The sequence below is a fragment of the Copadichromis virginalis genome, linkage group LG20 (genome assembly GCF_057382275.1).
Source record: "Copadichromis virginalis isolate Kocher_CV1m ecotype Utaka linkage group LG20, C_Virginalis_male_GT1.1, whole genome shotgun sequence".
Classification (NCBI taxonomy): domain Eukaryota; kingdom Metazoa; phylum Chordata; class Actinopteri; order Cichliformes; family Cichlidae; genus Copadichromis; species Copadichromis virginalis.
The window spans coordinates 11769376-11797143 of NC_140637.1; the positions used below are offsets into that span (position 1 = coordinate 11769376).

General features: G+C 40.5%; 1 protein-coding gene across 3 annotated transcripts in view; it reads left to right on the forward strand.

Moving 5' to 3' along the window:
• Window positions 1–9808: 9808 nt before the first annotated feature.
• The window catches only part of mtor (mechanistic target of rapamycin kinase), a 75568-nt gene continuing 57608 nt past the window's right edge, over window positions 9809–27768 (forward strand). The window contains exons 1-22 of one of the 3 annotated variants that reach the window (XM_085444785.1): window positions 9809–9996; window positions 10414–10556; window positions 10839–10947; window positions 11062–11294; window positions 12794–12994; window positions 13107–13241; window positions 13316–13591; window positions 14142–14250; window positions 14513–14696; window positions 14909–15037; window positions 15150–15394; window positions 16545–16754; window positions 16931–17136; window positions 17538–17660; window positions 17865–17948; window positions 18164–18319; window positions 18669–18761; window positions 18852–18986; window positions 19515–19644; window positions 22800–23050; window positions 23171–23257; window positions 24884–25051. In XM_085444785.1, the coding sequence (XP_085300911.1) occupies window positions 10428–10556; window positions 10839–10947; window positions 11062–11294; window positions 12794–12994; window positions 13107–13241; window positions 13316–13591; window positions 14142–14250; window positions 14513–14696; window positions 14909–15037; window positions 15150–15394; window positions 16545–16754; window positions 16931–17136; window positions 17538–17660; window positions 17865–17948; window positions 18164–18319; window positions 18669–18761; window positions 18852–18986; window positions 19515–19644; window positions 22800–23050; window positions 23171–23257; window positions 24884–25051 (3393 nt within the window). In that variant the 5' untranslated portion in view covers window positions 9809–9996; window positions 10414–10427. The remainder of the gene's footprint in view (window positions 9997–10413; window positions 10557–10838; window positions 10948–11061; window positions 11295–12793; window positions 12995–13106; window positions 13242–13315; window positions 13592–14141; window positions 14251–14512; window positions 14697–14908; window positions 15038–15149; window positions 15395–16544; window positions 16755–16930; window positions 17137–17537; window positions 17661–17864; window positions 17949–18163; window positions 18320–18668; window positions 18762–18851; window positions 18987–19514; window positions 19645–22799; window positions 23051–23170; window positions 23258–24883; window positions 25052–27768) is intronic. The other 2 variants (XM_085444786.1, XM_085444787.1) reach the window with 2 other exon arrangements.

A 27768-nucleotide genomic window follows, 5' to 3' on the forward strand; every position in this document is an offset into this window, starting at 1 on the left:
TCCTAATGTAGCTTTATCTTAGTGTCAGACAGCAATCATCGCTATAATTTGGAGACAAAAATATTCTCTCTTTGTTTTCTGGTTTTAGTAAACAATAATAAGTGTAAATTAAAAGTGCTGTGCAGTGGTATTTCCTGCTCAAGATTACAGGATGCTACACAAAGAGAAATGTGTCTCCAACTGTAAAAACTCTTGTGATATTCACTTGCCAGCCACTTCATTAGGTACACCTTGCTAGTTCTAGACTGGACCCCCTTCTGCCTTTAAAACTGCCTTGTTCCTTCTAGCACAGATTTAACAAGGTGCTGGAAACATTCCTCTGAGATTTTGGCCCATGTCACACAGTTGCTGCAGATTTCTCACTTAAACATTCAAGATGTGAATCTGCAGTTTGACCACATCTCAAAGGTGCTCTGTTGGAATGAGATCTGGAGACTGTGGAGGCCATTTGAGTGTAGTGAAGGGAAGTCATTGTCAGGTTCAAGAAACCTGCTTGAGATTCAGATTGAGTTTTGTGTTATGGAGCGTTATCCTGTAAAGGATGGGTACAACATGGTCATCAAGGGACACGGACAGCAACAATACTCAGATAGGCTGTGGCATTTAAATAATGCTCATTTGGTGCTAAGAGGCCCAAATTGTGCTGTCTTCTGTGTACCTTGGTTGTAACACACACCTATTTGAGTCTCTGTAGCCTTCCTATCACCTTGAAGAAGGCGATAGGAAGGCAAAACAATACATTTTGTCTCTCATTGGATATTTGGATGTCATTGTGAACCCCAGAAATTGTATTTTAGGGAAAATGCATGTAGATCAAGAGTTTCTGGAATACTCAGACCAGCCCATCTGGCACCAACAACCTTGCCACATTCAAAGTCACTTAAATTACCTTTATTCTTCATCCTGATGGTCAGTTTAAACTTCAGCGTGTATTTTGTGAAAACTTTAAAAGTTTAAGCATTTAATAAATTTCTGTATCTGGAAAAAAACCCAATCAGAGCTGCTGTTGATTATTAATCCTTTGTTTGTGGACACAGAACACAACATCCCTCATGGTGAAACTTAACAGAGCATCCCCCACCTCATCCATCCTCTCCACTTACATCCTGACAGCCTTCATCCTCCCACAAATATTTCAACACAAAAGCCCTGGAAAGTAAACAAGCTTTAACAAGCATCTTACTGAAGGAAGACTTTTAATAGGATCTTTTGTGAATAAAATTGTAGGCAGATGCAGTTGCAGCAGATAAAGGCGAGCTCTATTCCCTCAGAGTGGCACTACTAGCCGGCGTGAGGAGACTGTATAGGAAAAAACTGGTGTGTTATTTTGCTTGAACATTTTCCCATAGCCACATATGTCAGATTTATACAGATGCAGAAAACAGTATTTATAGCACAAAGCCACTTACTTTGCAGTCTGGCACAGTAAGTGGCACCTTTTTTGCTGTACTTTTTTACAGCTTTGCAAAACTAGCGGATCCGGTTAAAATGACTTTAGCGAGAGAGGACTCATATTTGAGAATGATGCATGCCTGGCCTTAAACCTTTTTATAAAAACACATTGCCGTCAATATGTATTTTTTCACAGTTGTGACGAGTATAGACACAGATGAAGGCTTTTATTACAGTCTATTTTGATAAGTTGTACTTATGTTGATGGCTTACACAGAAGAACCGCCGCTGCTGGAAAGAGTTGACCGTGTCAGGCGTGTGTCACTGGAAAGAAAGAAGTGTAACCCGAGAAGCAACATTAGCAGCCAAATTATATGCGAAGCCCGGGGACTGAAATTTGCTGAGGAGCTGCTGTATCACTGCATCACGGTCAGTCGGACAATCACAGTGCAATGCAGCGCTGAAAACCAATCCAACCTTTGGGCTTGTGTTCTAGTCGTGTAAGCGATATCTTATATTGTGTGTCACATAAATAATGCACCACCCCTGCTGAAGTTATTCTCTATGTCTCGGCATTTGCTTTGTGCTCAGTTTCACCATCCTTTATGTTGATTGTGCACTTGTTTCCTCTGCTGACTGTGTCATGTTGTATGTTGCTTTTATAGATAATGTGTGGGTGCAGTCACCAGTATGCATCACACATATAATCTCACACACTCACACATTCCAGTGTTATCAAATGAGGCTACTGTAGCTCTTTTGTTTTTCTAGAGGACAGGCCCACTCGCCATTATCAGGTATGTGCATGACAACAGAGGAGCGAGGCTCAGCTTCCTGGCATCTATCTGACTCAGACTACAGATAAGGTGTTCAGTTTCCTACAGTGCAGCCTGCCCTCTTTCTGCTGTCTAATGGTGCAACAGTCAAAAGCAGAGAAATGCTCTAATGATGTGTTTACCATTCATGTCTTATGGATGGACTTGTCATTTTGTAAGGATACAAAAATATAGTATTTAAATTTTTGGTGTCAGTAAAACAACAATTTGGTCTGACTATTTCAGAAACTGCTGAGATAGTGGGATTTTCCAATGCAATCATCGCTAGTGTTGACCGAGAATGGTCTGATAAGAGAAAATATTCAGCTAGCAGCAGTTCTCTGGGTTAAAGTGCTTAGCTGATGCCAGAGGTCAGAAGAGACTAGCCAGACTGCTTCGAGCTGATATAAAAACAATGGTAATTCAAACAACCATCCGATGTACAACACACTGGATCTTCTAGCAGATTGCATACAGCAGCAGAAGGCGATTAAAAAGCTAAAATAATGAAATTGGGGATACAATTTATTCAAATTAGACAAAAGAAGGAAAAGATTCCCTGTTTTTTTACACTTTGGACCTCTTAGTACCAACTGAAAATTGTTTAAACATCACAGCCAACCTGAGTATTGTTGCTGTCCCTGTCCATCCATTTATATACCCATCCTTTATTGGCTACTTCCAGTAGGATAACTCAGCATGTCACAAAAGCTACCCGAGTTATCACGTTCACAAAATTCTGAGAAAACCTGACCTCTGACCTTTAGGTAAAGGTCACCGGGAGTCAAACGCTGAGATTTTTTAGCAGACACACATATGGTATCAGTTTCAAACTCCTATGTTTACTCATTCTCAAGTTATCACATTCACAAACTTATGTGTTCCAAGCTGCCTCATTGCCCAGCAGGGTGACAACAATACCCCATCAACCCTGTGTGGATTAGGGGTAAAAAGCCAATTTTCTCACAGTGTGCCCATAAGGAGGCCAGGTTGACCTCGACAAAGGGCTGGTTGACTGGTGAAGAGGCGAAGCTACAACAGGTAATGCCGCGTAAATAAAACTAAGGCTCATGAACACTGAATCCCACTGAAATAACTAAATGATTAGAACTGAGAGGCGGAGTCTCAGTATGGTGATGATAATTGTCATGCTGATAAAAAATAAAGCATAACTATTGAATTGTCTATCATGTTGAATGTAAAACAACATGATTGACAGACCTACAGGAGATAATCCTTTACGATGGCTTACAAGGACTGTGTGTGGAACTACACTCTGGCATTTCCATTGTTATTCATTATGCACAGAGTTTGTATGAGAGAAGTTCTATAAAAAGAAGAGCAAGAACAAAAAATATGAATATGCAAAATGTGCCTGAAGCCCTGCTCAGTTTTTCTGAAATGGAGCAATAAGGGTTCTATTTGAATAGCGTGCATGCACAGAGGCTACAAAGTCTGTACTGGTTGATTTCCATACCAATTATTTTGCAGCAAGAGACAATTGTTAGTTTTTACATCTGTTTTTTTAAATATAATTTTTGCCATTAGGGTAGACATTTAGATTTAGTAATGTGACCTTAAAACTGAGGCAGGTTCATCAAGTACTTGTTGAACCATCATATATGATTTGGCTGATTGCATTTCCATAAGAAAATTGCTTTTTCAATTTTGCATTTCTGCACAGTTTAAATCTATCTGAGTCATTACACCATCCGGTACAAGGTTCATTCACAGATAATTGGTTTCCCAAAAATGTGTAGCATGTCGCCGACAGCATTAAATTGCTTTGTTTTCTGCAATGCAAATTGTTTATTACACCTCTTCACTGCAGACCCGTTTATGGTGTAAATTAGGTATTGTTGCAGTTAGACTTGTTGATGTCTGCATCATTCGAAAGGACTGAAATCATTAAACTTTTAATCTCTGAATGATATTTCTTTCACCCCATCAGCTTGCAAACGATGCAAACCTTACGTCCATTCCCAAGCATTTCCAATTTTCCAAGAGCTGTAGCAAAAAACATTTTGTTTATGTGTCTGACAGTTTGCCAGATGGCCCTCTGCTTTGCAGCTTCAAGTCAAAACAGGAATGGTGGTTTCACACCTGGTTTCATCCCTGGGTATGAAGCTGGAATGCCAGAGAGTTCATTGACCCGTGAAGCCTGTTCTAGCTCTTTCGGTTTTACTTGGTCAAAAGTGACGTGTTTTTTGTTGGTGTCTAAAAATTAGTCACACAGAAATGTCAACTATAATCTGGGTACATTATTGTGGACCTATGCACACCCAAGCGAACAAGCATCTTCTAATTCTAATTCTAATTTTATTTTATTTTTATTTATTTTTTTATTTTTTCCTTGCCGCCTGTTCCGTTTGGTTCTTTTGTCATCAGAATTATTGTCTGAAGGCCAAGAAAATGCCCAACGGATTTACTATACCAAGTGGACCATCTCGGCCTAGCCGTATTGGTCCATTTGATTGACCTTTGTTTTTATTATTTTTTTATTTTTATTTTATTTTCAGTTGTTACATACAGGCGAGACATGACTGGGGGAAATGGATGGAAGAAAGAAAGAGAGGGAGGAAAAGAAAAACAGCGGGGAAGAGGAACGGTGATAAAGGGCACAAAAAAAAGGTGGGGCGTCAAAAAATACATATGTATATCTATCTATCTATCTATCTATCTATCTATCTATCTATCTATCTATCTATCTATCTATCTATCTATCTATATATAGATCTATAGATCGATAGATATCGATCTATCGATCTATAGATCTATAGATAGATATCTATAGATAGATATAGATATAGATATATATAGATATACATACATACACACATATATATACATACATATACATATCAATATCACCTGGATCACCTGTTGAGAAAAAAAGAGAAAACAAGCAGAAAAAAAGAGCAATATAATAAACAACACCATCGCGATAATCTATGTGTATATAACAGTAAATACTAAATATTGAATATTATTGTGCAGCACGTAAGATCGACAGCGCACAGTGTGCTTTGAGGAGCAGCCAAGAAAGGTGTAGTTTGTGTCTGTGAGCACCCGTGTGTACACCTGTCAGCATGAACGTGCTTGTATTCAAAAGGTTCCTTCGTGTAATGATCTGCTAGAGGGTGTGGGGAGCAATAGCCCCGTCCCCCATGGCATGAAGCAGGTATGGAGGAGATCCAGGCTCCAGACATCCAGAGACCCCAAGAGCAAAAGAGTCCAAAGAAGACCAACGGAGGGGCAACCGTGCAACCCTCCCGGAAAGAGCTGAGGAGAGCCCCAGACGAGGGGTCACTCAGCAGCCGTGGAGCAGAAGCCAGAGGGGGTTGCAGTGACGTGCCCGTGAGCTAATTCTAATTCTAATTTTAAATATAAATGATAACCTTGTGCTCCTTGAGGTTTCCACCACCATTATTATCTGTCTTATCTGAGATAAGGCTAAGTGGGGACAAGAGAAAAGAGTGTCAGTGAGGAACACCATGTAGACTGTCTATCCACCTCATAGATAGCCAGCCAGATAAAATCCCCCTACTTCCTCATGTCAAATAAGTCATGTCACACATACCTACTGTATTGACTACTTAGGGCGGATTTTATCTGGGACATCTCCACACAAACTTGATAGACATCAGTACCAAGGTGATATGGCCCTTAGTTGACAAATTCTCTCAAAGTAGGGTCAGTAAACGCCAACTTGAAAAAGCAACATGCAAGGCAGTCTAAGTTTCTGCAAGTCATTATGTTTAAAACCAGCTGTAAACTGTTCACTGACCGTGCTGACAGCAGGGCAGCAGTGAATGATCGCAGGTCTGCTTCCATTAGTTTGTTACGGGACCTCTCCATCCATCTGCTCCTGCTCCCGCCCAGCTCCCGCTCATTTATGCAGAGTGGCCACAATTTACAGAAGGCCATTTTGTCTAATGGATACCATTCATTCATTCCCAGTGTGCTCTTTGGCAGGCGCTCACCAGAGTCCATTAGGAAATTAGTCCACTGCGAACGCGGACGCCATTGGAGATGAACGGCAAGATCAAAACCTGTCTGACTCCCGGTGATTGAGTCACTGCCATAGAGCTGATTTTGTATTCTGTGTCTGTCGGCTATACTTCAGTTGCTCGATTGGTAATGACACCATTTTGATGTGAAATTGGCTACTCGGATTCACTATTAGAGAACTGTGCCATCTTCCCTCTGTTTGACATATTGAATCCCACCATAATAAAATGATTGCCAAAGAACAAGACACAGGCCTGTAGTGGATATGATGAGTAATGCCTTTATGTAAACACTAATACTATTTTCAGCCAACGGCACCAGCAAACACTGTTATACCTCCTGATTAAGGACTTTTTGATGTACAGGAACTCAATGTCAAAGAGGATCCTCATTTCCATAAGCTGGTCTTAGGTTTCCCCTGCAATGTGATTCATGGATTAGCAATAGTGTTTGATCTATATGACTTGCCAGGGGAAGGAAACTTGATCAATAGACTGACTCTGTGGGTGTATGTGTAGCTGCCCTTCAGGGAGCTGAGCAGTGTGCCAGAAGACAAACTAAGCACTGTGACAAGAAAGTGCAGCATCATCATGGATTCCTGCTCTGCAGACTCTATTTGATCTAAAATGCCTGTCAGGTTTCATTAGGTAATTGCCCTCTACATTGTCTCTGAGCTACTTTGCACTCCCCCCCCCCCTCTAATCAGCTTTGCTGATTCAGTTCAGAATCATTTAAATCTCCTGCAGTGACTAAATTTAGACTTACCTGTATTCATCAAAAGGACATGAAAGATACTGATCTAAAGATTTAGAGATCTCTAATTCTTTGCTTTCCTAGTAAGAAGTTAAGTCTATCAGCTGTTTGTATTGTTTTTGCTTGACTGCCATATTACGCCATCATAGCTTTGCTGGGCTTTACAGTGCTTTTACACACAATGGGAAGAGCAAAACCCCTATCCCTATGTTGGAAATAATGCTTTGTGGTTACCCAGGTGTCTCCCTCTAACACAGGCATAGTAGGTAGTGAAGGTATCAAAAGATGTGTTGCCCAGGCAGGTGGGTAAGACACAACACATTCAGACCAGGATACACTGTTGGGCTGCAGCCAGGTAGGGGATAAGAGCTGCCTCTAGCATTTAGAACCAGATGTTACCTCATGAATTCTTGTGACTCATACTACACCGCCCAACCACAAAAAAAACCAAAACCCTGCAACACCCCCCTCCCCCCAGAGAACTTGTGGATACTGCAAAAAGAAAAAGGAAAGAATATGGAGAAGTGGTGGGGGATAAATCATGAAGCATTTTGACAGGGGGAGGGAAGGATGAAGGTGGGAAGGATTAACAGATGGATGGATGGCAGATGTATAAGGTAGGTGGAGGAGCTAGTGCAAAAGCAAGTGCTTTTACCCCCCTTCCCCTCCTGACTCTCTCCATCCATCAGTGTAAATGGAATGACAGGCTTCATCGTGGGGGAAATATTTCAAAAGCACGGCTGAGTGAAGAGGCAAAGCAGAAAATAAACAGGACGGATGGCAGACGAATCAAAGCCTTGGACTGATGAAAGCGCACCCAATATCCTGTCTGTCACTTAGCAGAGGAGGCCGGCTGCTTGTTAGGACAAGAGCCTCTGCAGCTGTGAGTGTACATACATTTGCAGCGCTCAAGTGGCTTTATATGTGCGTGTTGAAGTCAAGTGACTGCATGTATGTGTTTTTTTTTTTAATACCATTTAAGCACCATCTAAAAGTCTTTTTTTTCTCTGTCTCACGCACAAGAACTTTTCAGTGAAAGCACATGTTTGACAGAAAGGTGAGTCTTCCAGATTGAATGAGTTGGTGTCACATGGGTGAAATATGTCTGGCCCAGCTAGACCTAAGATAGGGAAGGAGGAGGGCCTTGGGTACAAAAGTAGGAATCCATTCCTCTTTCCTGTGTTGTTATACGCTTCATTTTCTCCACGTAAAGTGCTGTAAGGCTGTAAAAGCTCTCTTTCTGGTTCTCCTCCCTCTGCAAAACCACAAACCCATAGCTGCATTTACACAGCATTTACACATTAACACACACATTTGTATTTGCACCACACATTTGCACATACATGATGCACGCATGCTCACAGAAGTTTTTTCTTTTAAAGCTGTTAAAGAGAAACCTTTCAACTATAGTTGTAATTCTAAATGAAAGGTTGACTGTCAGTAATGACTGAAATTAATTCAGCATTTCAAAATGACAGGATGGTTCACAGTGATATTGACTACTTATCCAGTGCTCTCAGTTCTACTGTTATAATCCATCATAAATTTGTGGGTTTTATAAAATGTGTGTTTTTCTCTGTCATTACACAAACTTGCTACTGCTGTTTTTCTGAACTTGAAAAAAATGTAGGTGTCTCCTTGCATGCCAGGTGTGCAATAGCTGCACACGTGTATGATGAAATACATAAAGTAAAAACTCCAGGCTTAGTCCTTTTTTGTTTTTCAGGAGCAAAAGGATGGTGGGACCTCCTGACACCTCTAAAGGAACACTCTTGGGCCCCAAAACCCCAGGATGGGAACAATGGGCATACAGTACATTGTTTGCTAGTGAGAAATTATCTCCTATTATGATCTCATGGGGAGAAAGACAGTAGCTGTGGTTCATTTTGATGAGGAAAATTCATTTGACATTTAGGCTCCAATTTCCTACAAGTGGGAAATAAGAAGGTACTCGCTTAATTGGTGTGCTGCACTATGGTAAATGTCACCGCTCATGCAGAACTACGTAGAGCCAGATATGTTTCTATAATACTGCAAGGTGTCTGTATGCCTGGTCAATGTCTCCCCCAAGAGGTTGTAAGTTGAACAGCAAAATAAAAAACAGCCACACAGGCTGCTGCATGTAGTGGACGCTTTTTGTACACTTAAATATCTTATTATTATCTGTATTCAAAGTGTGTTTTCATTCATGTCCTGACAAGGAGATCTAAGCTTTATAGTTTGCGTACCTCTTGTTTCTAGACGTTCTGATATGCTTATACTGTATATCTTATTAAATTATCTAAATTCTCAACAGTGTTGGGCTCATTTCCTCCACCAGATCAAAAGCTGAAAACAACAACAACAACAAAAAACAAACAAACAAAAAAACTCCCTGACATGACAAGTATGGAGACAGTTAAGGGAAAATATTCCCTGCTGTTTTAGTATTCAAGAAAAAAAAGAAAGAAAGAAAATATAGACTACAGATAGTTCAAACGTATATATATATATATGAAGAACAAATGAAAGGCCTCCGTTATGGAGCCATAAATGTTCTTACAAGGCTGCTTTGTACTCATGGTGAACCAAAGCGTACGACTATCATTAATGTTATTAAGTAGCTACCACCATGAGATTATGTCTGCCTGTAGTACACCAGATTAATTACATTAAGTCAGGGGAAGAGCACAAACTATAAGTATAGACTGTAAACTTATAAGTAACATTCGTCCACCATAATTTTAAAAGTATACTGTAGTAAAAATGTTGAGGTAACTAAAGTACTGGGCCTCAAAAAACATTAACATAAAAAGACGACAGGCTCTGGAAACTACACTCAAGGACGTGTGAGTTGCGCTCAGCTCGGCGCAGACTGCGCAACTTGACGCTTGTGAAGTTCCGTGTGTATCGCTAACTCGAGCTAATTCATCACAGATACCTCAGCTAGCCAACCTTGCGCAGTGTTGGCCAGGTAGACGTACAATGAGAGATATTCCGGATAAATCGAATAGCAGTTAAGTGTTCGGCATTGTAATACAAACACGTAAGTGATACAAAGCGACTTTGCCTCCTTGCTATTGGGTTGTCACGGGAAATAGCTTAACATTAGCACTAGCTCGAGCTAATCAAAACAAGCACGAAACACTCATGAGGCTCTGATTTCACCTATTACACTGCAACTACCCGGGCGTCTCCGGTTTTGTATTAGTTGTGTAAAGAAGTCTGATGTATATTTCCTAATAACTAGCAAGCCTTGCAGCTTGTTTTATTAGCTAACCAGGCACGTTAGCTAGCTGGGACCAATGTCAGTTAACAACATTAACCTGGTGTTTTATCAGATTACCGCTTGCATTTCTTCTTTCCATGTGTACTGTTTACCTTGTTGTTGTTTTTGGATACTGGTTGTTTAATAACCCGGAATGTTGCATTGAAACCACATATGTCGCCCTCCCCCATGCAGATTAGGCCGTCCAAATGGTGATCATATCAGGCACAGCCACTGTGCTGCAGCAGTTTGTCAGTGGACTGAAGAGTCGAAATGAAGACACTCGAGCAAAATCTGCCAAAGACCTGCAGCACTATGTGACTACAGAACTCAGAGAGGTAACAGCAATAAGCTATATGTGCATAATTGAAAACTGTAAGTGGAAAACCACTTAGTATACTGGATACTTAATCAAGATTGTTTCCCACTAGTTGGAGAGTTTCACAAGTAGACATGAATCCCCAAATCAGTTCAGTTGTAAATGTATGTAGTGACTTATGAAACAATATTAGGAAGCATTTTCCTCTCCTTTTTCCCCCTCCTTGTCATATCATGGTACAAATTCATGTCATCAATTCCTTCCTTTTTCCATACTTTTTGACACTGGTCTTGTCCCACAGTTAAGCCAAGATGAAGCTACTACGTTCTACGATGAGTTGAACCACCACATATTTGAGCTGGTGTCCAGCTCTGATGTGAATGAAAAGAAAGGAGGGATTCTTGCCATAGGTAAGCATTAATAAAACGTTGTTAAAATTGTTATGTTTTTAAGTGCTGTCAATTTTGGACTTATTTAAGATCTCTTAGTTTCTATCACTATAAAATGATTATTGTTTTCATCAGTGAGTCTAATTGGAGTTGAAGGAGGCAATGCCACCAGGATCAGTCGATTCGCCAACTACCTCCGCAACCTGCTCCCTTCCAGCGACCCCGTGGTGATGGAGATGGCCTCTAAAGCTATGGGCCACCTTTCTATGGCGGGGGACACCTTTACGGCTGAGTATGTGGAGTTTGAAGTGAAGAGAGCCCTGGAGTGGTTGGGAGCCGACAGAAATGAAGGGAGACGCCATGCTGCAGTAAGTCACTAGCAGACAACAGTCACTGTGGTGTTTGCTGTTCAAATAAAACCACATATTGGTGGTGTTTACATTTGCTGGAAATGTGGGCACGTTGGGAGCTGTAATAACTTTATCTATTGCTGTAGTGAAGGCAGTGTTGAAAGTTCCTCTAGTGTGTTTTGGGTTGAAGGCACAAGTACTACTTCATATGCACTCTTATACCCCAAATATCAGCACATTCTTCTTCTGATTTCCTCTTTACCCTGTTCTGTGTGCGTGTGGGTGGGTGTCACCCAGCTGTGGCGTCAGCAAAACCTCCAAGCAGAGAAGCTTGACAAGATGTTGATGCAACCCGGTCACTATGTTTTTATAGAGTACCGACCAGCTTCAAATGGTTATTATTGGCATCACACTCATAGTCCAGAAAAATCCTGAACGCTTCAAAATTAGAAAATGAGAGAATGTGCTTGCCTTTTTCTATGTTTTATTTAGCTTATTATGCAATTACCATTTTCCCATTTCTAGTGGCTGTAGAATATTAAACCTTGTTACTTTCCCCAGAATGTCCACATGATGTTGTTGGGAAATAACTGAAAAAGAGTACGGGGAGATGAAAACCAAGTTGGCAATAAAAAAACCTAAAATTCATAGTTGAGCTGTGCCAAAACGAAAGAAAAAAACAACAAATCCTACAAGCTAAAAAAAATTAAGTGATCAAAATGCACTAAGCAGGAGTAAATGGTCAGAAGAACACACATAGGATTGGTTGTGTGAAGAGATCAGTGATTTCACTCCCAAGTGGAAAGTGTTCCAGCAGTAAAATTGAAAAAGTAAGGAAAAACGGGATCTGTTTAGCTCCTTAGCAAGATGGAGCCATCCATATATCAGTTGGAACACAGCGTGGTCAGTGCTCTGTTTATCTAACGAGTCACAAATAAATTTCAGTGACAGTACAGCTGACAAGATTTACAGTTTTACTATTATTTACATGCACTGTCGCTATCTTGGATTGTGAAGTCGGGGTTGGTGAGGCTGTGCAGACCTTCCAGGGCTTGCAATATCTCCGGTCGGGCGACCAAAATCTATCTCAGCCCCGCCTGTCTGGCTACAGCTGAGTTGGAAGTCCAGCTTCAGAGGGCATTCCAGTTGAAAACACCATTTGGGAAATCTGAAATTTCAATTTGCAGCTTCAAATGGTACGCACCATAGTCACTGCAGTGGAGTCAAATGAAAGGGACAGTACCTAAAACAAGGAGAGAAAGCAGGGCACAACTACACATTTAAACAAGCAATGTAACATAACTACATACAGGACATTCCCAGCTCATAGTTGCTTCAGAATTCAAACAGCGACAGTCAAAATTTTATGTCAAGCTATTTTAGGATCATATGTGGATTTTGTTTTGGTGAACAGATCGTTGAAAAAGAAGATTTCAGGTTTCTCAGGTGTATTTTGGTAAAATAAAAAATGTGGAGCAGTGCACGCCTGCATTACTTTCGTTTGCAATCTCTTCCAGGTTTTGGTGTTGAGGGAGCTGGCTGTGAGTGCACCCACCTTCTTCTTCCAGCAAGTCCAGCCGTTCTTTGACAACATCTTTTACGCAGTATGGGATCCTAAGCAGGCCATCCGAGAAGGTGCTGTGTCTGCCCTGCGAGCCTGTCTCATCCTCACCACTCAGAGAGAGACAAAGGAAATGCAGAAACCACAGTGGTACAAAGTAAGACATGTAACTGTACACCGGCAAATCATGTGTTATTCTAATTAAAGTATTGGAGAGTTTGTTTGTTTTTTAAAGAGGTGACATGAGTGGCTTTTTTTTTCTGTGACAGCAAACCTTTGAAGAGGCAGAAAAAGGCTTTGATGAGACTTTGGCCAAAGAGAAAGGGATGAATCGCGACGACAGGGTCCACGGCGCTCTTCTGATCCTGAATGAGCTGGTTCGCATCAGCAGCATGGAGGGAGAGGTGAGGTCGGATATCAGCTTGGACACATTATCAGTGGTAAAATCCAGTCCGCTCACAGTCTTATTTCCAACCAGCGTATGCGCGAGGAGATGGAGGAGATCACACAGCAGCAGCTGGTCCACGATAAGTACTGCAAGGAACTGATGGGGTTTGGAACAAAGCCCCGCCACATCACACCCTTCACCAGCTTCCAGTCGGTGCAGCCGCAGCAGTCCAACGCCCTCCTGGGCTTGTTGGGCTACAGCACACCTCAAGGCTTCCCCAGCTTTGGGGCCACACCGGTACCTGCCAAGAGCTCTCTGGTGGAGAGTCGCTACTGCCGTGAGTTGATGGAGGAGCGATTTGACCAGGTAGGTTTTGACTACAGACAAAATGCATTGTAAAAGTGTAATTGTATATTAATGTAATGTGAAAATGCCTTGGACTAAAATCCCTGACACTCAAGGACTTTAGCTGCCATGATAAATGCACTGAACAGTGTTTAGACATATAGTTTCGTGCATACTGTTGACTGAGTTTGGAATCAGATGTTAGTGAGGGTGGCCTCTGCATATGCAGCTCCCCTTTGGAAAAAACATGGAAACTATTGTAATTGTTGTCAAATCATGGCTTTCTTCATACATACTGATGTCAAAAGTCATCATTAAGGGTACAGGGGATGTCATCAAATGTTGTCTTTGTGGGGGAAAGAGTTAAACGTTTTGCAAAATACGAAAATTTTCACGGTTTTTTTTGACAGTCAGAGTGCTGGTATCAGTCTTTGATGTTTTCTCTATGCACTAACTTGGATAGTGTGTTGGAAAATGTGTTTGTGAGTTTGCTTGAGGTTAGGCAGTTGAAGTCATACCTGTGGTAGTCATCTGACTGAATAATTGAGGAAGCTTTTGTTTAAATATCCAGGTGTGTCGGTGGGTGCTGAAATACAGGACCAGCAAAAATCCTCTGATCCAGATGACCATCCTCAACCTGCTTCCACGCTTGGCTGCCTTCCAGCCGCATACCTTTACAGGTGGGTTTAATTAACATATATGTGATTATCAGTTTGGTGCAAATTTTATGTTAGAACTTGAAACCATGTATTGTTTTCAATCACTATGCACATTTGGTCTATATATGGTTACTATTGCAATGTAAGTAGGTCATGGTTAGTACTTTTCAGGCTACCTTTTGAAATATCACTACCAGGGTTTCTACCGCTTGCTCAAATGAATGTGTTGTAGCTAATAGGAAAAAAAGATTATGTGCCATGTGGATGTTCATTTGCTGTGCAGACCAGTATTTGTCAGACACTATGGGCTACCTGCTGGGCTGCCTGAAGAAGGAGAAGGAGAGGACGGCAGCTTTCCAGGCTTTGGGGCTGCTGGTTGTGGCTGTGAGGACAGAAATCCAGCCGTACCTCTCCAAGATCCTTGAGATCATCAAGGCTGCCCTGCCACCCAAGGACTTTGCACACAAGTCAGTTATTGTTTCTTACAATTTTTAAAAAAATGTATCATTTATTAAATAGTGACATATTACACGTTCCATTACAGTGTCCCTTAAACCTAAAGGCTGAAAAGTCTAAAATTATATTATGGGTAGAATTTGCTCAGTGGTGTTGTGAATTTAAAAAAAAAACATGTTGTTGTCTATGCACAGTTTCATTTACTGATCTTTCATCTGTGCAGGAGGCAGAAGACCATGCAGGTGGATGCTACAGTGTTTACGTGTATTAGCATGCTTTCTAGAGCCATGGGTCCCAGCATCCAGCCAGACATCAAAGAACTGCTTGAGCCTATGCTTGCTGTGGGCCTCAGGTAGGACATCTTCAAAGAACTTTTTTAGCAATTCAGTTTCTGATCTGAATCATGTAATTTTCAAATTAATGCTTGGGTTTGATTGGATCGTTTGTCTGTTGTTCTGGTCTAGTCCTGCACTTACTGCAGTGCTGTACGATCTGAGCCGTCAAATCCCCCAGCTGAAGAAAGATATACAGGATGGTTTGCTGAAGATGCTCTCTTTGGTATTGATGCACAAGCCATTGCGTCACCCTGGCATGCCCAAAGGCCTGGCTCACCAGCTAGCCTCACCAAGCCTCACTAACATTCCAGAGGCTAGTGACGTTGGCAGCATCACCCTGGCCCTGCGAACCCTGGGAAGCTTTGAATTTGAAGGTAAGAACCTGGAAAAAAAACACGTACATCTGTGTGATGGATTCTTTTCCTGCATAAAATTTTAGGTCAGTAGCATGTGTCAAAGTTCAGGACCCAGTGTTTCGCAGCACAGTGTTGCATTGTAATACACAAGCAAGCAAGCAAATGTTTTTTAGTTAGCACTTATAACAGAATTACAAAGTGCTTTACAACAATGGGACTAAAACCAGGGTAGAATTAGAAGAAGCAAAATAGAGCAATGGAATTTAAAGCAATACAAAAATGCAAAAAACGGTGAATCCAAAGGAACAACATGAAAACACAGTGGAATTAGAAATGGTATATAAATTAAAACAACAACAAAAGACAGAGGTTAAGAATTTAAACTTGATACCGAATGGCTGTTGCTCTCCTCACCCAACAATCCTTTGCATTTTGTAGCTAGCCATTTTTTTATTATACTGTTCTAATGGACAAGGGCGCATTGATAAGTTGGGCTTGCTGAAGAAATTATTTAAAGAGTAGTGGCATTACTGTCCTGAATGATCATAAGAAATAAGTGGTGCAGTTTTGCTGTCTATGCACTCTATATCACATGCAGTGAAGTTGAAAATGAAATATGTTTTTAAACTAGGCTTAAACTGTCACTCGTAAGTCATTGGAGCCGCCAGCGGTGACAAAAATGTGGACCAAAAGAAATGATTATGTGAACTGCAGAAATGGCCGGGGCAGTTGTGCTGATGACTGTGCCCATCTTTCAGTGGTCGATATAAATAGCGTCTCTTCAGTCTGTCACCGAGATGACTAGTTTTTTGTTCTCCAGCAGAGAAACTGGGGAGAAAAATGATCAGTCTTTGGTGTCATTCCTCAGCAGACTGCTGGATGGGTTTGCATTTTAGTGCAAAAGCTGGGGTAACATTGGATATTTAGTTAAGTAATTCAGTCTCCACGGAAACAAGCCACCCGACTTACTTGGTATTGAGTTTTAGAATCCCAAATAGACAAATGAAGAAGAAACGCCATTATAGGATAAATCAAGTCAGTGTTGTTTGTTTTACATAAAATAAGCAACAAAAATGCTGTTATTATCTACCAGGATATTAATGCTACTAAAAAAAATAAAATAAAAGCAGTTGTATTGTGATTATTCTACATGAACGTCTTTCCCCAGGACATTCCCTCACCCAGTTTGTGCGCCACTGTGCTGATCACTTCTTGAACAGCGAACACAAAGAAATCCGAATGGAGGCAGCTCGGACTTGCTCACGCCTGCTTACTCCCTCCATCCACCTGATCAGCGGCCATGTTGTCAGCCAGACCGCTGTGCAGGTTGTTGCAGATGTTCTCAGCAAGCTGCTAGTTGTTGGCATCACTGATCCAGGTAACAAATGCACAGAAAAGGAAAACGGCATTACTATGCAGATTTATTTTGTTTTGTTGCTTTTATGGTGTGAGGCTTCAGAACTGTTAACAGCTACAGTGATCCATTATGGCAGCGTATAAAAAATAAAAGTGATAAAGAAAGCCAGTCTGATTTTTGTCCCTGATTTCCTGTAGATCCAGATATCCGATACTGCGTGCTGGCGTCTCTTGATGAACGCTTTGATGCTCACCTCGCCCAGGCTGAAAACTTGCAGGCGTTGTTTGTTGCTCTGAATGATGAGGTGTTTGAGATCAGAGAGCTGGCAATCTGCACGATCGGACGCCTGAGCAGCATGAACCCTGCCTTTGTTATGCCCTTCCTACGCAAGATGCTCATCCAGGTATGAGAGGCACAGTAATGGCTCAATACGAGTTTTATTTATTGCATTAGACATCATGTTTTGATTTATTTAAACCATTAAATTTGTTCATTAGGATTCCTTAGGTTCATGTGCCAAAGATGGCATGCAAGTATTCCACAGGTTTGCAAACGCTTGGCTTCTACATGCATTATTTTTCTTGTGACGATTACCTGCTTGCGTTTCAGTTGGATACCTTTAGGGGGCAGCAAAGGCCATGATATTATGCTAAGCTGAAAACTCAAAACACACACACCTGTAGTACAAAGTCACAATTGATTTTTGTCTAAACGCCTTTGTGTTTTCCACGACTTAAGCTTATTAAATGTATTCCAGATGAAGATGAGTGCATGTGCTGTGCTAACATTATCATTTTTCTGCAGATCTTAACAGAATTGGAGCACAGCGGTGTCGGCAGGAACAAAGAGCAGAGTGCTCGAATGCTTGGTCACCTGGTCTCCAATGCGCCCCGACTTATACGTCCTTATATGGAACCCATCCTCAAGGTACTGCTTTGCAAGTTCTCTGTTGTAATGGTGGATAAGTGTGTATGAATCTAAACCAGACTGAAAGGGGCTTCATGTTCCCAGTAGGCCTATGCTAATAAGTAAAAGCTGAGGTCCATTACATCCTCATTTCCATGGGCCTTCAAATAAGTAATGATTTCAAAGTATATGAGGAAATGACCACATTGCTTTTAATTTTTCTAGGCTCTCATCCTCAAGCTTAAAGACCCAGACCCTAACCCAGGAGTAGTCATTAGTGTCCTTGCAACCATTGGCGAGTTGGCTCAGGTAAGGCTGTTTTTACTCTGTTTGTAATTATAAATCGGCTGTTTACTGCAACTAGATAAATCTTAGCAGAATTTATTGTCCATTGTACACAATTAATTATAAAAAAAACTCATCTTTAATCTGGGTAGTTTTAATGTAAATCCAAGCTTGTCTTGAGGTTGAAGGTAATTGCAGGCTCTTACCCTTAGATGTTTGCCTTGCTCTACCCTGACCAGGTGCTTGAATGGTCCCCTGAAAGCAGTCAGGGAGTCACAGTTAAAGGGCCTTTGAAGTTCAGACAGAGTGCGGGAGATGCTCAGGGAGACTCAGTGCAGAATGAGACAGAAGCCCAGCTCTTCGGGAACCCAGACAAAGCAAAGATGCATGAGAATGTAGGGAGTACAGATAACAGAAACTAAATGTTACTTTGAAAACAATCTGTCTGCAGCCTGAAAGCACATTTTAAAAAAAATTGTACATTTGGTAGGTGATGGTGGTTCCTAATATACATGGACTTGAGAAATTCACATGGATTCTCTGACAAATAATTTATTTAATAGCTTTAATATTAGCTTCTATTATTTTTCACTGTAGCTTCCTTGAGTTTTGTGCACTTCAGTTTATCTATAAAATGTTACGAGTTCTTATAATAGTGCCCTTTTGGCTTTAGGTGATTCTACAGAAAATGGTTAATTTATAAAATTTCTGTAGTTTTGATTGATTCTTTCTCTGCCCCATCAGGTGAGTGGCCTAGAGATGAGGAAGTGGATGGATGAGCTTTTCCCAATTATTATGGACATGCTGCAGGACTCATCATCACTGGCCAAGCGACAGGTACACAAGGAACAACTTACAAATAAATACAGACGATATACTCTTTTCTTGTTGATGATTAGTTAATGACTGTCTCTGACTTTCCACCAGGTGGCTCTGTGGACACTGGGCCAGCAAGTAGCTAGTACAGGCTATGTGGTGGAGCCCTACCGCAAGTACCCGTCCCTTCTAGAGGTGCTGCTTAACTTCCTCAAGACTGAACAAAACCAGGGCATCAGGAGAGAGGTATGAATAAATGTCATGCCATCTGGGCCGATCACCTTACGTTTCCCTCACCGTAGTAATGGGAACCTCATAGGCCAGCAAGGCTTGAAACCACTTTACAGCATGCATTGAGTTAATGTGTAGATCTCTGTAGAGGCATTGGATTTGGTGAATTACAATGATATGGACATGTAGCATGAAGCAAAGCACCTTTTCCATAAATATATGGACATTTTGATGTGAAAAGTTTGAGTGGAAATTGTCATTGTTTAATTTCTTACATACGACATTGTTAAAAGTGCAGGGAATGCACTTCCCTCACTTTATATGGTGAGAAGCTTCTCAAACCACTCTTACTGTTTGGCTGTAGCACTTTTTGTTAGTGTCCATTTTCCATAAATACTTTGTTTTCTATAGCTTCCTTATATCTTTGAAACTCAGCTAAGGTACCAAATTTGGTGAACTTTTGAGATAGATTATGTAAAATGACCAGGTATATACTCAATTTTGTGTTCCTGTGAGGGACCACTAACTCTGTCTTTCCAACAGGCTATACGTGTTCTGGGGCTTCTTGGAGCCCTGGATCCCTACAAACACAAGGTGAATATCGGCATGATCGACCAGTCCCGAGATGCCTCTGCTGTCAGCCTCTCAGAGTCCAAATCCAGTCAGGACTCGGGTAGGTCTCAGATTACTGTTAATACAGACATTTATTCTTCACCAAGGGTCACAGTGTGGATTAGATTAACTTTTTATTTGCATTCCTCAGACTTACAGCAGTATTTTCAGTACAACAGCTGGAAAGTCTCTAAATGAGCACGAACCCATTTTCACATCTCACAGTGGAACTTGGGACTGTTGCTGTAATTTTAGTGAGTCTGCATTATGAGCCTGATGAATAATGTTGTCAAGAGTTTGTATATAGACTTGATGTTATTGTAGCTTTGTGCTGCGTTTACTTCATTTATCATAATGTTGTTTGACTCTTCAGTGAGAGTTTAGGGTATTTTCTTCCAGATTGCGCTCTAGTCATTTACTTGTAATCGCAGTTGTTCGTATTGATGAGACATTATGATCTTTATTTGTGGGCTCTCTCTCATTGTTGGTGTTGTGCCCTTTGCGTCACAGCTGGTTGTGTTAGACAACCCCCTTTCTTTCCATCATCACCAACTCTGTGCTCATATGGGATTGTCTGATGGTTGGCTTTTTCTTTCTAATTTTGTAGGATCTTTACCTCACAGTACCAAGTTGATGATGACTTTGAAGTAAAACAGAAAGGCCCCAGTCAGGCACCTTCTTGCTGGGAGGTGACACCATGCAATCATGTGTGCACATAAAATCATCATCTCGATGTAGTTATAGGTCAGTGCTCCAGAAATTGCCGTGAGTTAAATACGCCACGCAGCAGTTTCTCTTGGGTCAGAATGTGATCACTCGAGTGAGGAACCGATTTCATCTTCAGTTTTAGGAATTGCCGAATCTGGCTCCCATAAATAATAATAATAATAATCATGGATTGCATTTATATAGCGCTTTTCGGGAACCCTCAAAGCGCTTTACAATTCCACTATTCATTCACTCTCACATTCACACACTGGTGGAGGCAAGCTACAGTTGTAGCCACAGCTGCCCTGGGGCCCACATAAAGCCAGTGAAACTGTGTCTTTTGAAAAAACACTGAAGATTATGCTTTACTCATTGGCTGTTTTACATTTAATAAATCTACAAATCATTCGAAATGGAGTGCAGGGAGGAGATATGTCTACGCCGACAAGACAAAACACAATCTTTTAAGGTCTTGCCCTTGCATTTGAAAAGTCAACAGCATCAGCGGCTTTGGGTTTGCCTTTTGTGGGAGTTTTCATTCTTTGGGATCTTATTTCTGGCTGCTGTCTGATCTAAACCCAACTAAAAATCCTTCAGAACAAGAGTCTGCCAGTTTGGAGGGAAATATAAGCACCACAACTGGAGTAGGACTTTTTGAAGTGCTGATATTAAATTTAATGTGACCCACTTTAGACAGATTTCAAGCATCTGTTTAATAGAATATCAGTGATATACGTCACTCTTTTTCTTTACGGGGTGAACGGATTACTGGTGCAGTCTGAATTTGCGTAAACGTATTACCATATCAGCTGAATAACTCAGCATTGCCTGTTAAAAGGCTTTTTGGTCAATATGTTTGTTGTAATAAACAATATGTCCAAAACAGGATTAATGACATTGATCTTAACCCAGTTGACAGATTTTTGAATAACAGTGCTAAACACAATGTGGGTGGATCTTAATATACCCTATGTTATCTGTTAGAAGTAACAAAAGATGTAAAAATGTTTTTCTTGCTCGTAGTGGGTTTTACTTTAAACTCTTGGATTATTTCTCTGAGTATGATAAAACTCTCAGAACACGACTTGGTGGTTGTGCATCATAAACGGTCTGGATATTGTGAATTTCTCTAATAATGCACATCTGTCTTCGGTCACACGCCTCGTGTGTGGAAAATGCAGATCTCCACTCGTCTGATCCAGTCATGTGTCTCAGAATGACCTTGGACAGTATGGTAATGGTTTTACCAGTTTGTTCTCCAGCTAAATAGACTGTGACCAGAACTGGAGGTCGTATATCTGTTGGCGAATTTGATTTGTTAGGGTCACTGTCTGAAACACTAGTATCTCGGACCACTTTTTTTTTTTTTGTAGGGTTCTGGGAGTTGACTGTCTAGTTCCATCTCCTCACCTGACTTTAAATTAGACCAGTCAGATCTTTACAGAACACAACAGTCATAAAGGTGATGAAACGCTTCATGTCCCCTTGGGAGTTGCTATATTTTTTACATGCTATTAGGAATAGTTAACAGTTCCTATTCGTCCCATTCACCTGAATTATTACACTACTCTTGCTTCACTTGGCTACACTAATGCCTGTTTGTTTGCCGATAAAATACAGATTGTTATCATTTATCACCATTGTGAATCTTGACTTGGTGAATACTGAAATATTAAAAAACTAACTTTTAGTCCTCGGCGTCTAAGGGGAGACATTCAAGCAGCTGAAACAGTAGCAAAAGGCTGAATACCACACATTTGTATTCTCAGGTGCCTTGTAAAATTTAATAGCCCCGCAAAGATAAATGGACGACGAGAGCTGCTTTGTATTCCCTATTACAAAAATATTAATGGAACTAATGCACTAATAAAACCCCCAAACCCTGTGATCTTTTATTCTCAGCAACTCTCACACGGCTCCTTGTGCTCTTGGGTCTATTAGGAATGGAAACTGGTACATATTTTACTGGTGATGGCAGTGCCTAGGTGCTGAATGTTACTTTATGTTGTGACAAAATTTTGATCATTTTTTGGAAGAACTTTAAGTATTAGGTTTCCTACTGTCTCCAGCAAATCTAAGATCTCATTAAGCTGAATGAGGGGACTTACTAAATGCTGAAGAGATTCCATCTTTTTCTTTTACCTTAATGGTAAAACCTTGACTAAAGCGCTAACTAGATCCTGCAGTCACTGCAGTTAATTTGAGCAATTTATTGCATCTGACTGAAAGTTGTACAACAGGCTGAAATCATATTATGTGATTACGACGAAAGAATGTCCTCATCAGATTTACATTTGGCAAATTACTAAATATTTCTAGGGTTTAAGCATGGCCACTCACAACTGTCACATTCATCAACTGCTCCATCAGTATGACTGAAGGAGAGATGGCACAAAACCTGAGAAAGATTCTTGCATTATTATTTTTTAATTTTATAGTTTATATGTTTATATAGTTTATATGACAGCATCATTCAAACTAACCAACCTCACTCTCCTCTTTTTGTAGCTGACTATAGCACCAGTGAAATGCTGGTGAACATGGGTAACCTGCCCCTGGATGAGTTTTACCCTGCTGTGGCAATCGTCACTTTGATGCGCATCCTGAGAGACCCATCACTCTCCAACCACCACACTATGGTAGTCCAGGCGGTCACCTTCATCTTCAAATCTTTGGGCCTAAAGTGCGTCCAGTTCCTGCCTCAGGTCATGCCCACTTTTCTCAATGTCATCCGGGTGTGTGATGCCAGTATCCGAGAGGTAAGCTGTTGTGTGGATTAAGAGGAAAGAGACTGCCTGACAGATTCATTATGGCATTTCTCTTATTTTGTCAGCTGTTCACAAAGCAAATCTTAGACTCTGTCTTCTGTCTTCCTCCAGTTCCTCTTTCAGCAGATGGGAATGGTCGTGTGCTTTGTGAAGATTCACATCCGTCCCTATATGGATGACATCTTCACCCTCATCAGAGTGAGTAACTGTTTCAACCCAATCTCTAAACACTCATTATGCAGCCCTTCTTTATTTTCCTTTGAGTTAGGCTGACAGCTAAGAACTCTTAATTGCACTCAGTTGTGCTTTCTGCTTTCCTCATTAGAAGTAATGTGTTTAAGGCCTCTGCATGAAGTCTTGCCCCATGTCACACAGCAGTATGCATTGTGTGTAGTGAGGTACTTAACAAGATTAAAGAAACTGTGAGTCAGAGAAAATAAGAAGTTATGTATATTTAGAGATGTTCTTTTTACTCTTCCTTTTATTATCACTCACTGTTCACCTTCTAACTGTAGCACTGCATGTGGCTCCGATGTACGTTTCCACTCACGTTATTCAAATAATATTTAGGAGAAAAACTGCCGATGACTCATGACGCTCACACTTATCCCATGATGTGGAACAACTGCTAAAGCCATAGCTCCTGCCTGCACTTGCACAAACACAATGTCAAGCACATAATCATTTAAAGAGTCACAAAATATCATATGACTGTCCTTGCGTCGGAATCTTGGTAACACTGTTACCAAAACTTTTGCAATGGCCGCAACTCCACCTGGTGGAAAGTAATTGAGAGAAGTAGACCACTGCGCCTCCAGTCCCTATGAGTTAATAAATGGCAAGTAAAACAAAGAATCTATTCATTTTTGCTCCAGTCCTGCTCTTGCATCCAGATGAAGGGGCTGGAATAGCCATTCAGGACGTACTCTCACTTCCTCTCTAGTTAGCAGCCACAAGCAGGGAAAGCAGGAAGTTGGGGGTTGCTTGAGACCTCTCGTCCCTGACAAAACGCCTTTGCCAAATCTCACAGCTGAAGCCCATTGACTGATTGATATATTGTGTGACTTCAGGTCTTTTCTACTCCAGCTATTAATATTTTTAATGTGCACAGTGGTCAAACCTAGATTTTCCAAAACACTGTCAAAATCCACGCAGAGGCATGATGTAAGTCCCAGCTGACAGGAAACTGTTTCCATTCCTTGCCATCCAGTATTGTGACCCCTGCTTTGTGTCTCTAGCACGTGAACGTTTTGCATTTCCAGAGGGAACACTGATCCAGGCATTTGTCTCCCACTCAGCTTATTGATAAAGCACATTTTGACCTACTTCTGTATAGCTACACAAAAACTTTAGCATTACAATACAGCAATACAATTCCTTTTTCTTTCACACTGTTGCTCCTCCTGTCCCAATTTTTTGGTAATATTTTGCTGTCATTAAATTGCAAAAAGAGCCAACCAAATCAAACACACAGTGGTCTTTGCACTGTGTTCATCTAAATGAGTTATAAAATATTTGACTTGTGTTTTTGTTTTTATTTACATTTTACAAAGCATCAAAACTTCTTTTAGGTGGATGTTTAGTACTGTAGTACAGTATTTCTTTAATTTATGTTGTTATTACATACTATTAGTATTAGAAAGCGTTGGCATTTGATTGTCTAAGAGTAATTTGAATTTCTATAATGTGTGTTTGAATATACTCTCCATTAGGGCTTTATCAGAATGTACAATCTTTTCACTTATGTTGGCTTTGATAATAATGAGCAAAAATGGGTGTCAAGTTAATGTAATGAATACCAACATTTCATTATCTGTGTCTTAGGAATACTGGACACCAAACAACCCCATGCAGAACACCATCATCCTCCTGATTGAGCAGATTGTGGTGGCGCTTGGTGGAGAGTTCAAGCTCTATCTCCCTCAGCTCATTCCACACATGCTACGTGTCTTCATGCATGACAACAGCACCGGGCGCAGTGTTACCATCAAGGTGAGTTCACTGCGGTGCGATTGCAGACGACATGCGATGTCAGTATCTGATTTGCCAGTAATAGACTAAAGCTGTGTAGTTCATTGGGTCTCATATTTTTATGAGCTTACAGTTACTGTGCATACACTGAAGGGTAGCGGAGTGTCCAACAGCTGGAATTAATAACACAGAAGAGAAAAAAGTCAGCTGGAGATAGATTTTCAGTGTTTTTATTTCACAAAAAGCTTTTAATTACTTTTCCAATTCTGCAAAAGTTGTTTAGATTCTGGATCACAAACCAATATATTGTTTTTGCTTTTCTTTGGCATCTTCGAGAACATTTTTCAGGTTTGTGTCTGAAATCACGTGCAGCTTACCGTGCCAGAATTATAGGCCGCAGCATTGCCCATGACTCATAGATGTTTAAAATGTCAGAGCTGTAGTTGAGATTACATTTTGGTACGAGGGATTATGATTTAGTAGTTGGAGCAAGAGAATGTACTGTTTTCTTATGTTAATGTTGCCATGAATGCTTGCTCTGCAGAGTGCAGAGCTGTTGGTGAAATAAAAATTAAATTGAGTACCCTTAATTATAAAAACAGACCAAAATGCCTGCTGTGGTGCCTTGGGCATCGTTATCAGAGAAATGGTGGTTTGTGTACTTGTTAATCCCTCCATTGGAGCTCTGCATTCTCTAACTGGCAGTCCAGAGCTTATTTCCAGCGCTGTCGCTGTCGCTTTCCTTTTTTTTCCCCTTTTTTTTTTGTTTAAATGAAAGCAGTTTTGTATTCTATCCCAGTTTCATCTACACTCTAAACTACAGGTGATTAGAAAACCTGTAACAGTTTAAGAGACTATTAAGTAGGGCTGGGTATCGTCACTGATTTCTAGAATCGATTCAATCCCGATTCACAAGGTCCCGAATTGATTCGATCCACGATTCGATTTAATTCGATTAGATTCAATTCGATTTGAATCTGGGAACTTTTGACAGTCAGAAATATTATAATTCAGATCAGTACATTTACATATTTTTGTATCTATAAAAAGGAAGCTGACACACGCAAGACTTTATCATTTACTGTCTTAGCTGTTTGGTTGTTGAAATTTTGTGAGATTTCACCAGAGATTCTGGCATTTCGGGCAAAATAAATTTATATTAAAAAAATCGATTCAGGATTTTAATGAATCGATTTTACGTTATCCAAGCCAGAATCGATTTTAATCGATAAATTGATTATAAAAACCCACCCCTACTATTAAGTATTTTGTCATACATATTTTTTTCCGTTTGTAAATGTGGGAATGTGTTCACGAACCTGCTGACCGTCGAATAGAGAGTAAACTGTGGGTGACCCAGATGATCAATAGGATGTATGTATTCTGATTGGTGATTGTTTACTCAAAAATACATATGTAAGAAAAGAAAGTCTACAGTGAAATTGAAAGGCCAACTCACAGAATGCAGGCACTGGTAGCTGTATTTGCATATATTTATTTACAATGTCAATGAATCTTTTTGATGCTTACAGGGGGAATAACATTTTTGTGTAAACTGGAAGCTATGATGATGTCAACCAGAGACATTCTCCTGGGAAATCTAATTTGTAGCGCTTCACTGCGTTTCTAACTCAGTATTTGGAGAATATTTCTCCTACCTTAATGTCCGCCATTTTCTCGTCTGCTTAAGAAGCTCAGAAGATTCTGAAAAGTCTCACGTACTCCCTTTAAACTTTGTGAGCTTTTTATGTAGAACAGGAAAGTACCCTAATAAATCTCAGTTATAATAAAGCAAAAAGGGTGCTGGAAAGATTTTTTTAATTTAAAAAAGTATGATCATGCTTAGTTTAACTGAAGTAAGTCAAAAGATTTAAAGTTAAACTCTGTAACTGAATAAAATCAGTGGTTAAAGCCAGCTGCTTTATTAAGACTAACTGGTTGATCATGATTAGTTTGGTATTATGCAAGATATTGTGATGTAATTAGTAAACAGAATAATTAAGTAAACTCTTGAGATATCATGCATTTGTTGGAAAGACATTGTATTTGTATTTCTTGTCCCTTTGGACTCCTTGAGAAATGACATTTTCTAAATATTGGTGTTTTTTGTTATAAACAAAAGCGAATAATACATTTTCTTTCAGAAGAAAGAAACTTGAGAAGTGCGTGATTGCACGAGTGGTGTCGTCAGTAATAAAAACCAAATGCCAACCAAAAGCAAAATGGATGTCTAGAGGATAGCGCGCCAGCAACTGATCTATAGGAAACTTTTTTTTGGAGGAGGATTGGCACACCGGGCCAAAGTTTTGCCAGTGCTGCTGATTATCATCAGCCACACTTCCCCTCAAGTGCTTTAAAGAGCAGCCACGCAAACCAGCAGGGAGAACCGTCACAGACAAAGGGCCCTCTTTGGCCCTATTCATTTTTGTGTCTGACACCCTCCCACGCACGATTTGAACCCTGTGTGGAATTACATGCTGAAGGTTCTCTTAACTTGGGGGCAGGGAAGAAATACAGCAGCAGGCTTTGGGATCCCTTCACCTTTCTCCAAATGAATTTCAGCATCTCTGGTGATTTATGCTGCTATCAGATAGGAAAAGAGTGCCACAGTGAAGGAAAGTGTTGTGCAGAATTTATAGCATAAGACAACATGAGAGAAATATTAAGACAGAATAATTATGTTGTTTCACTTATTGTATATTCATAATTATCAAAGCCCTAAAATCTTCATTAATAAT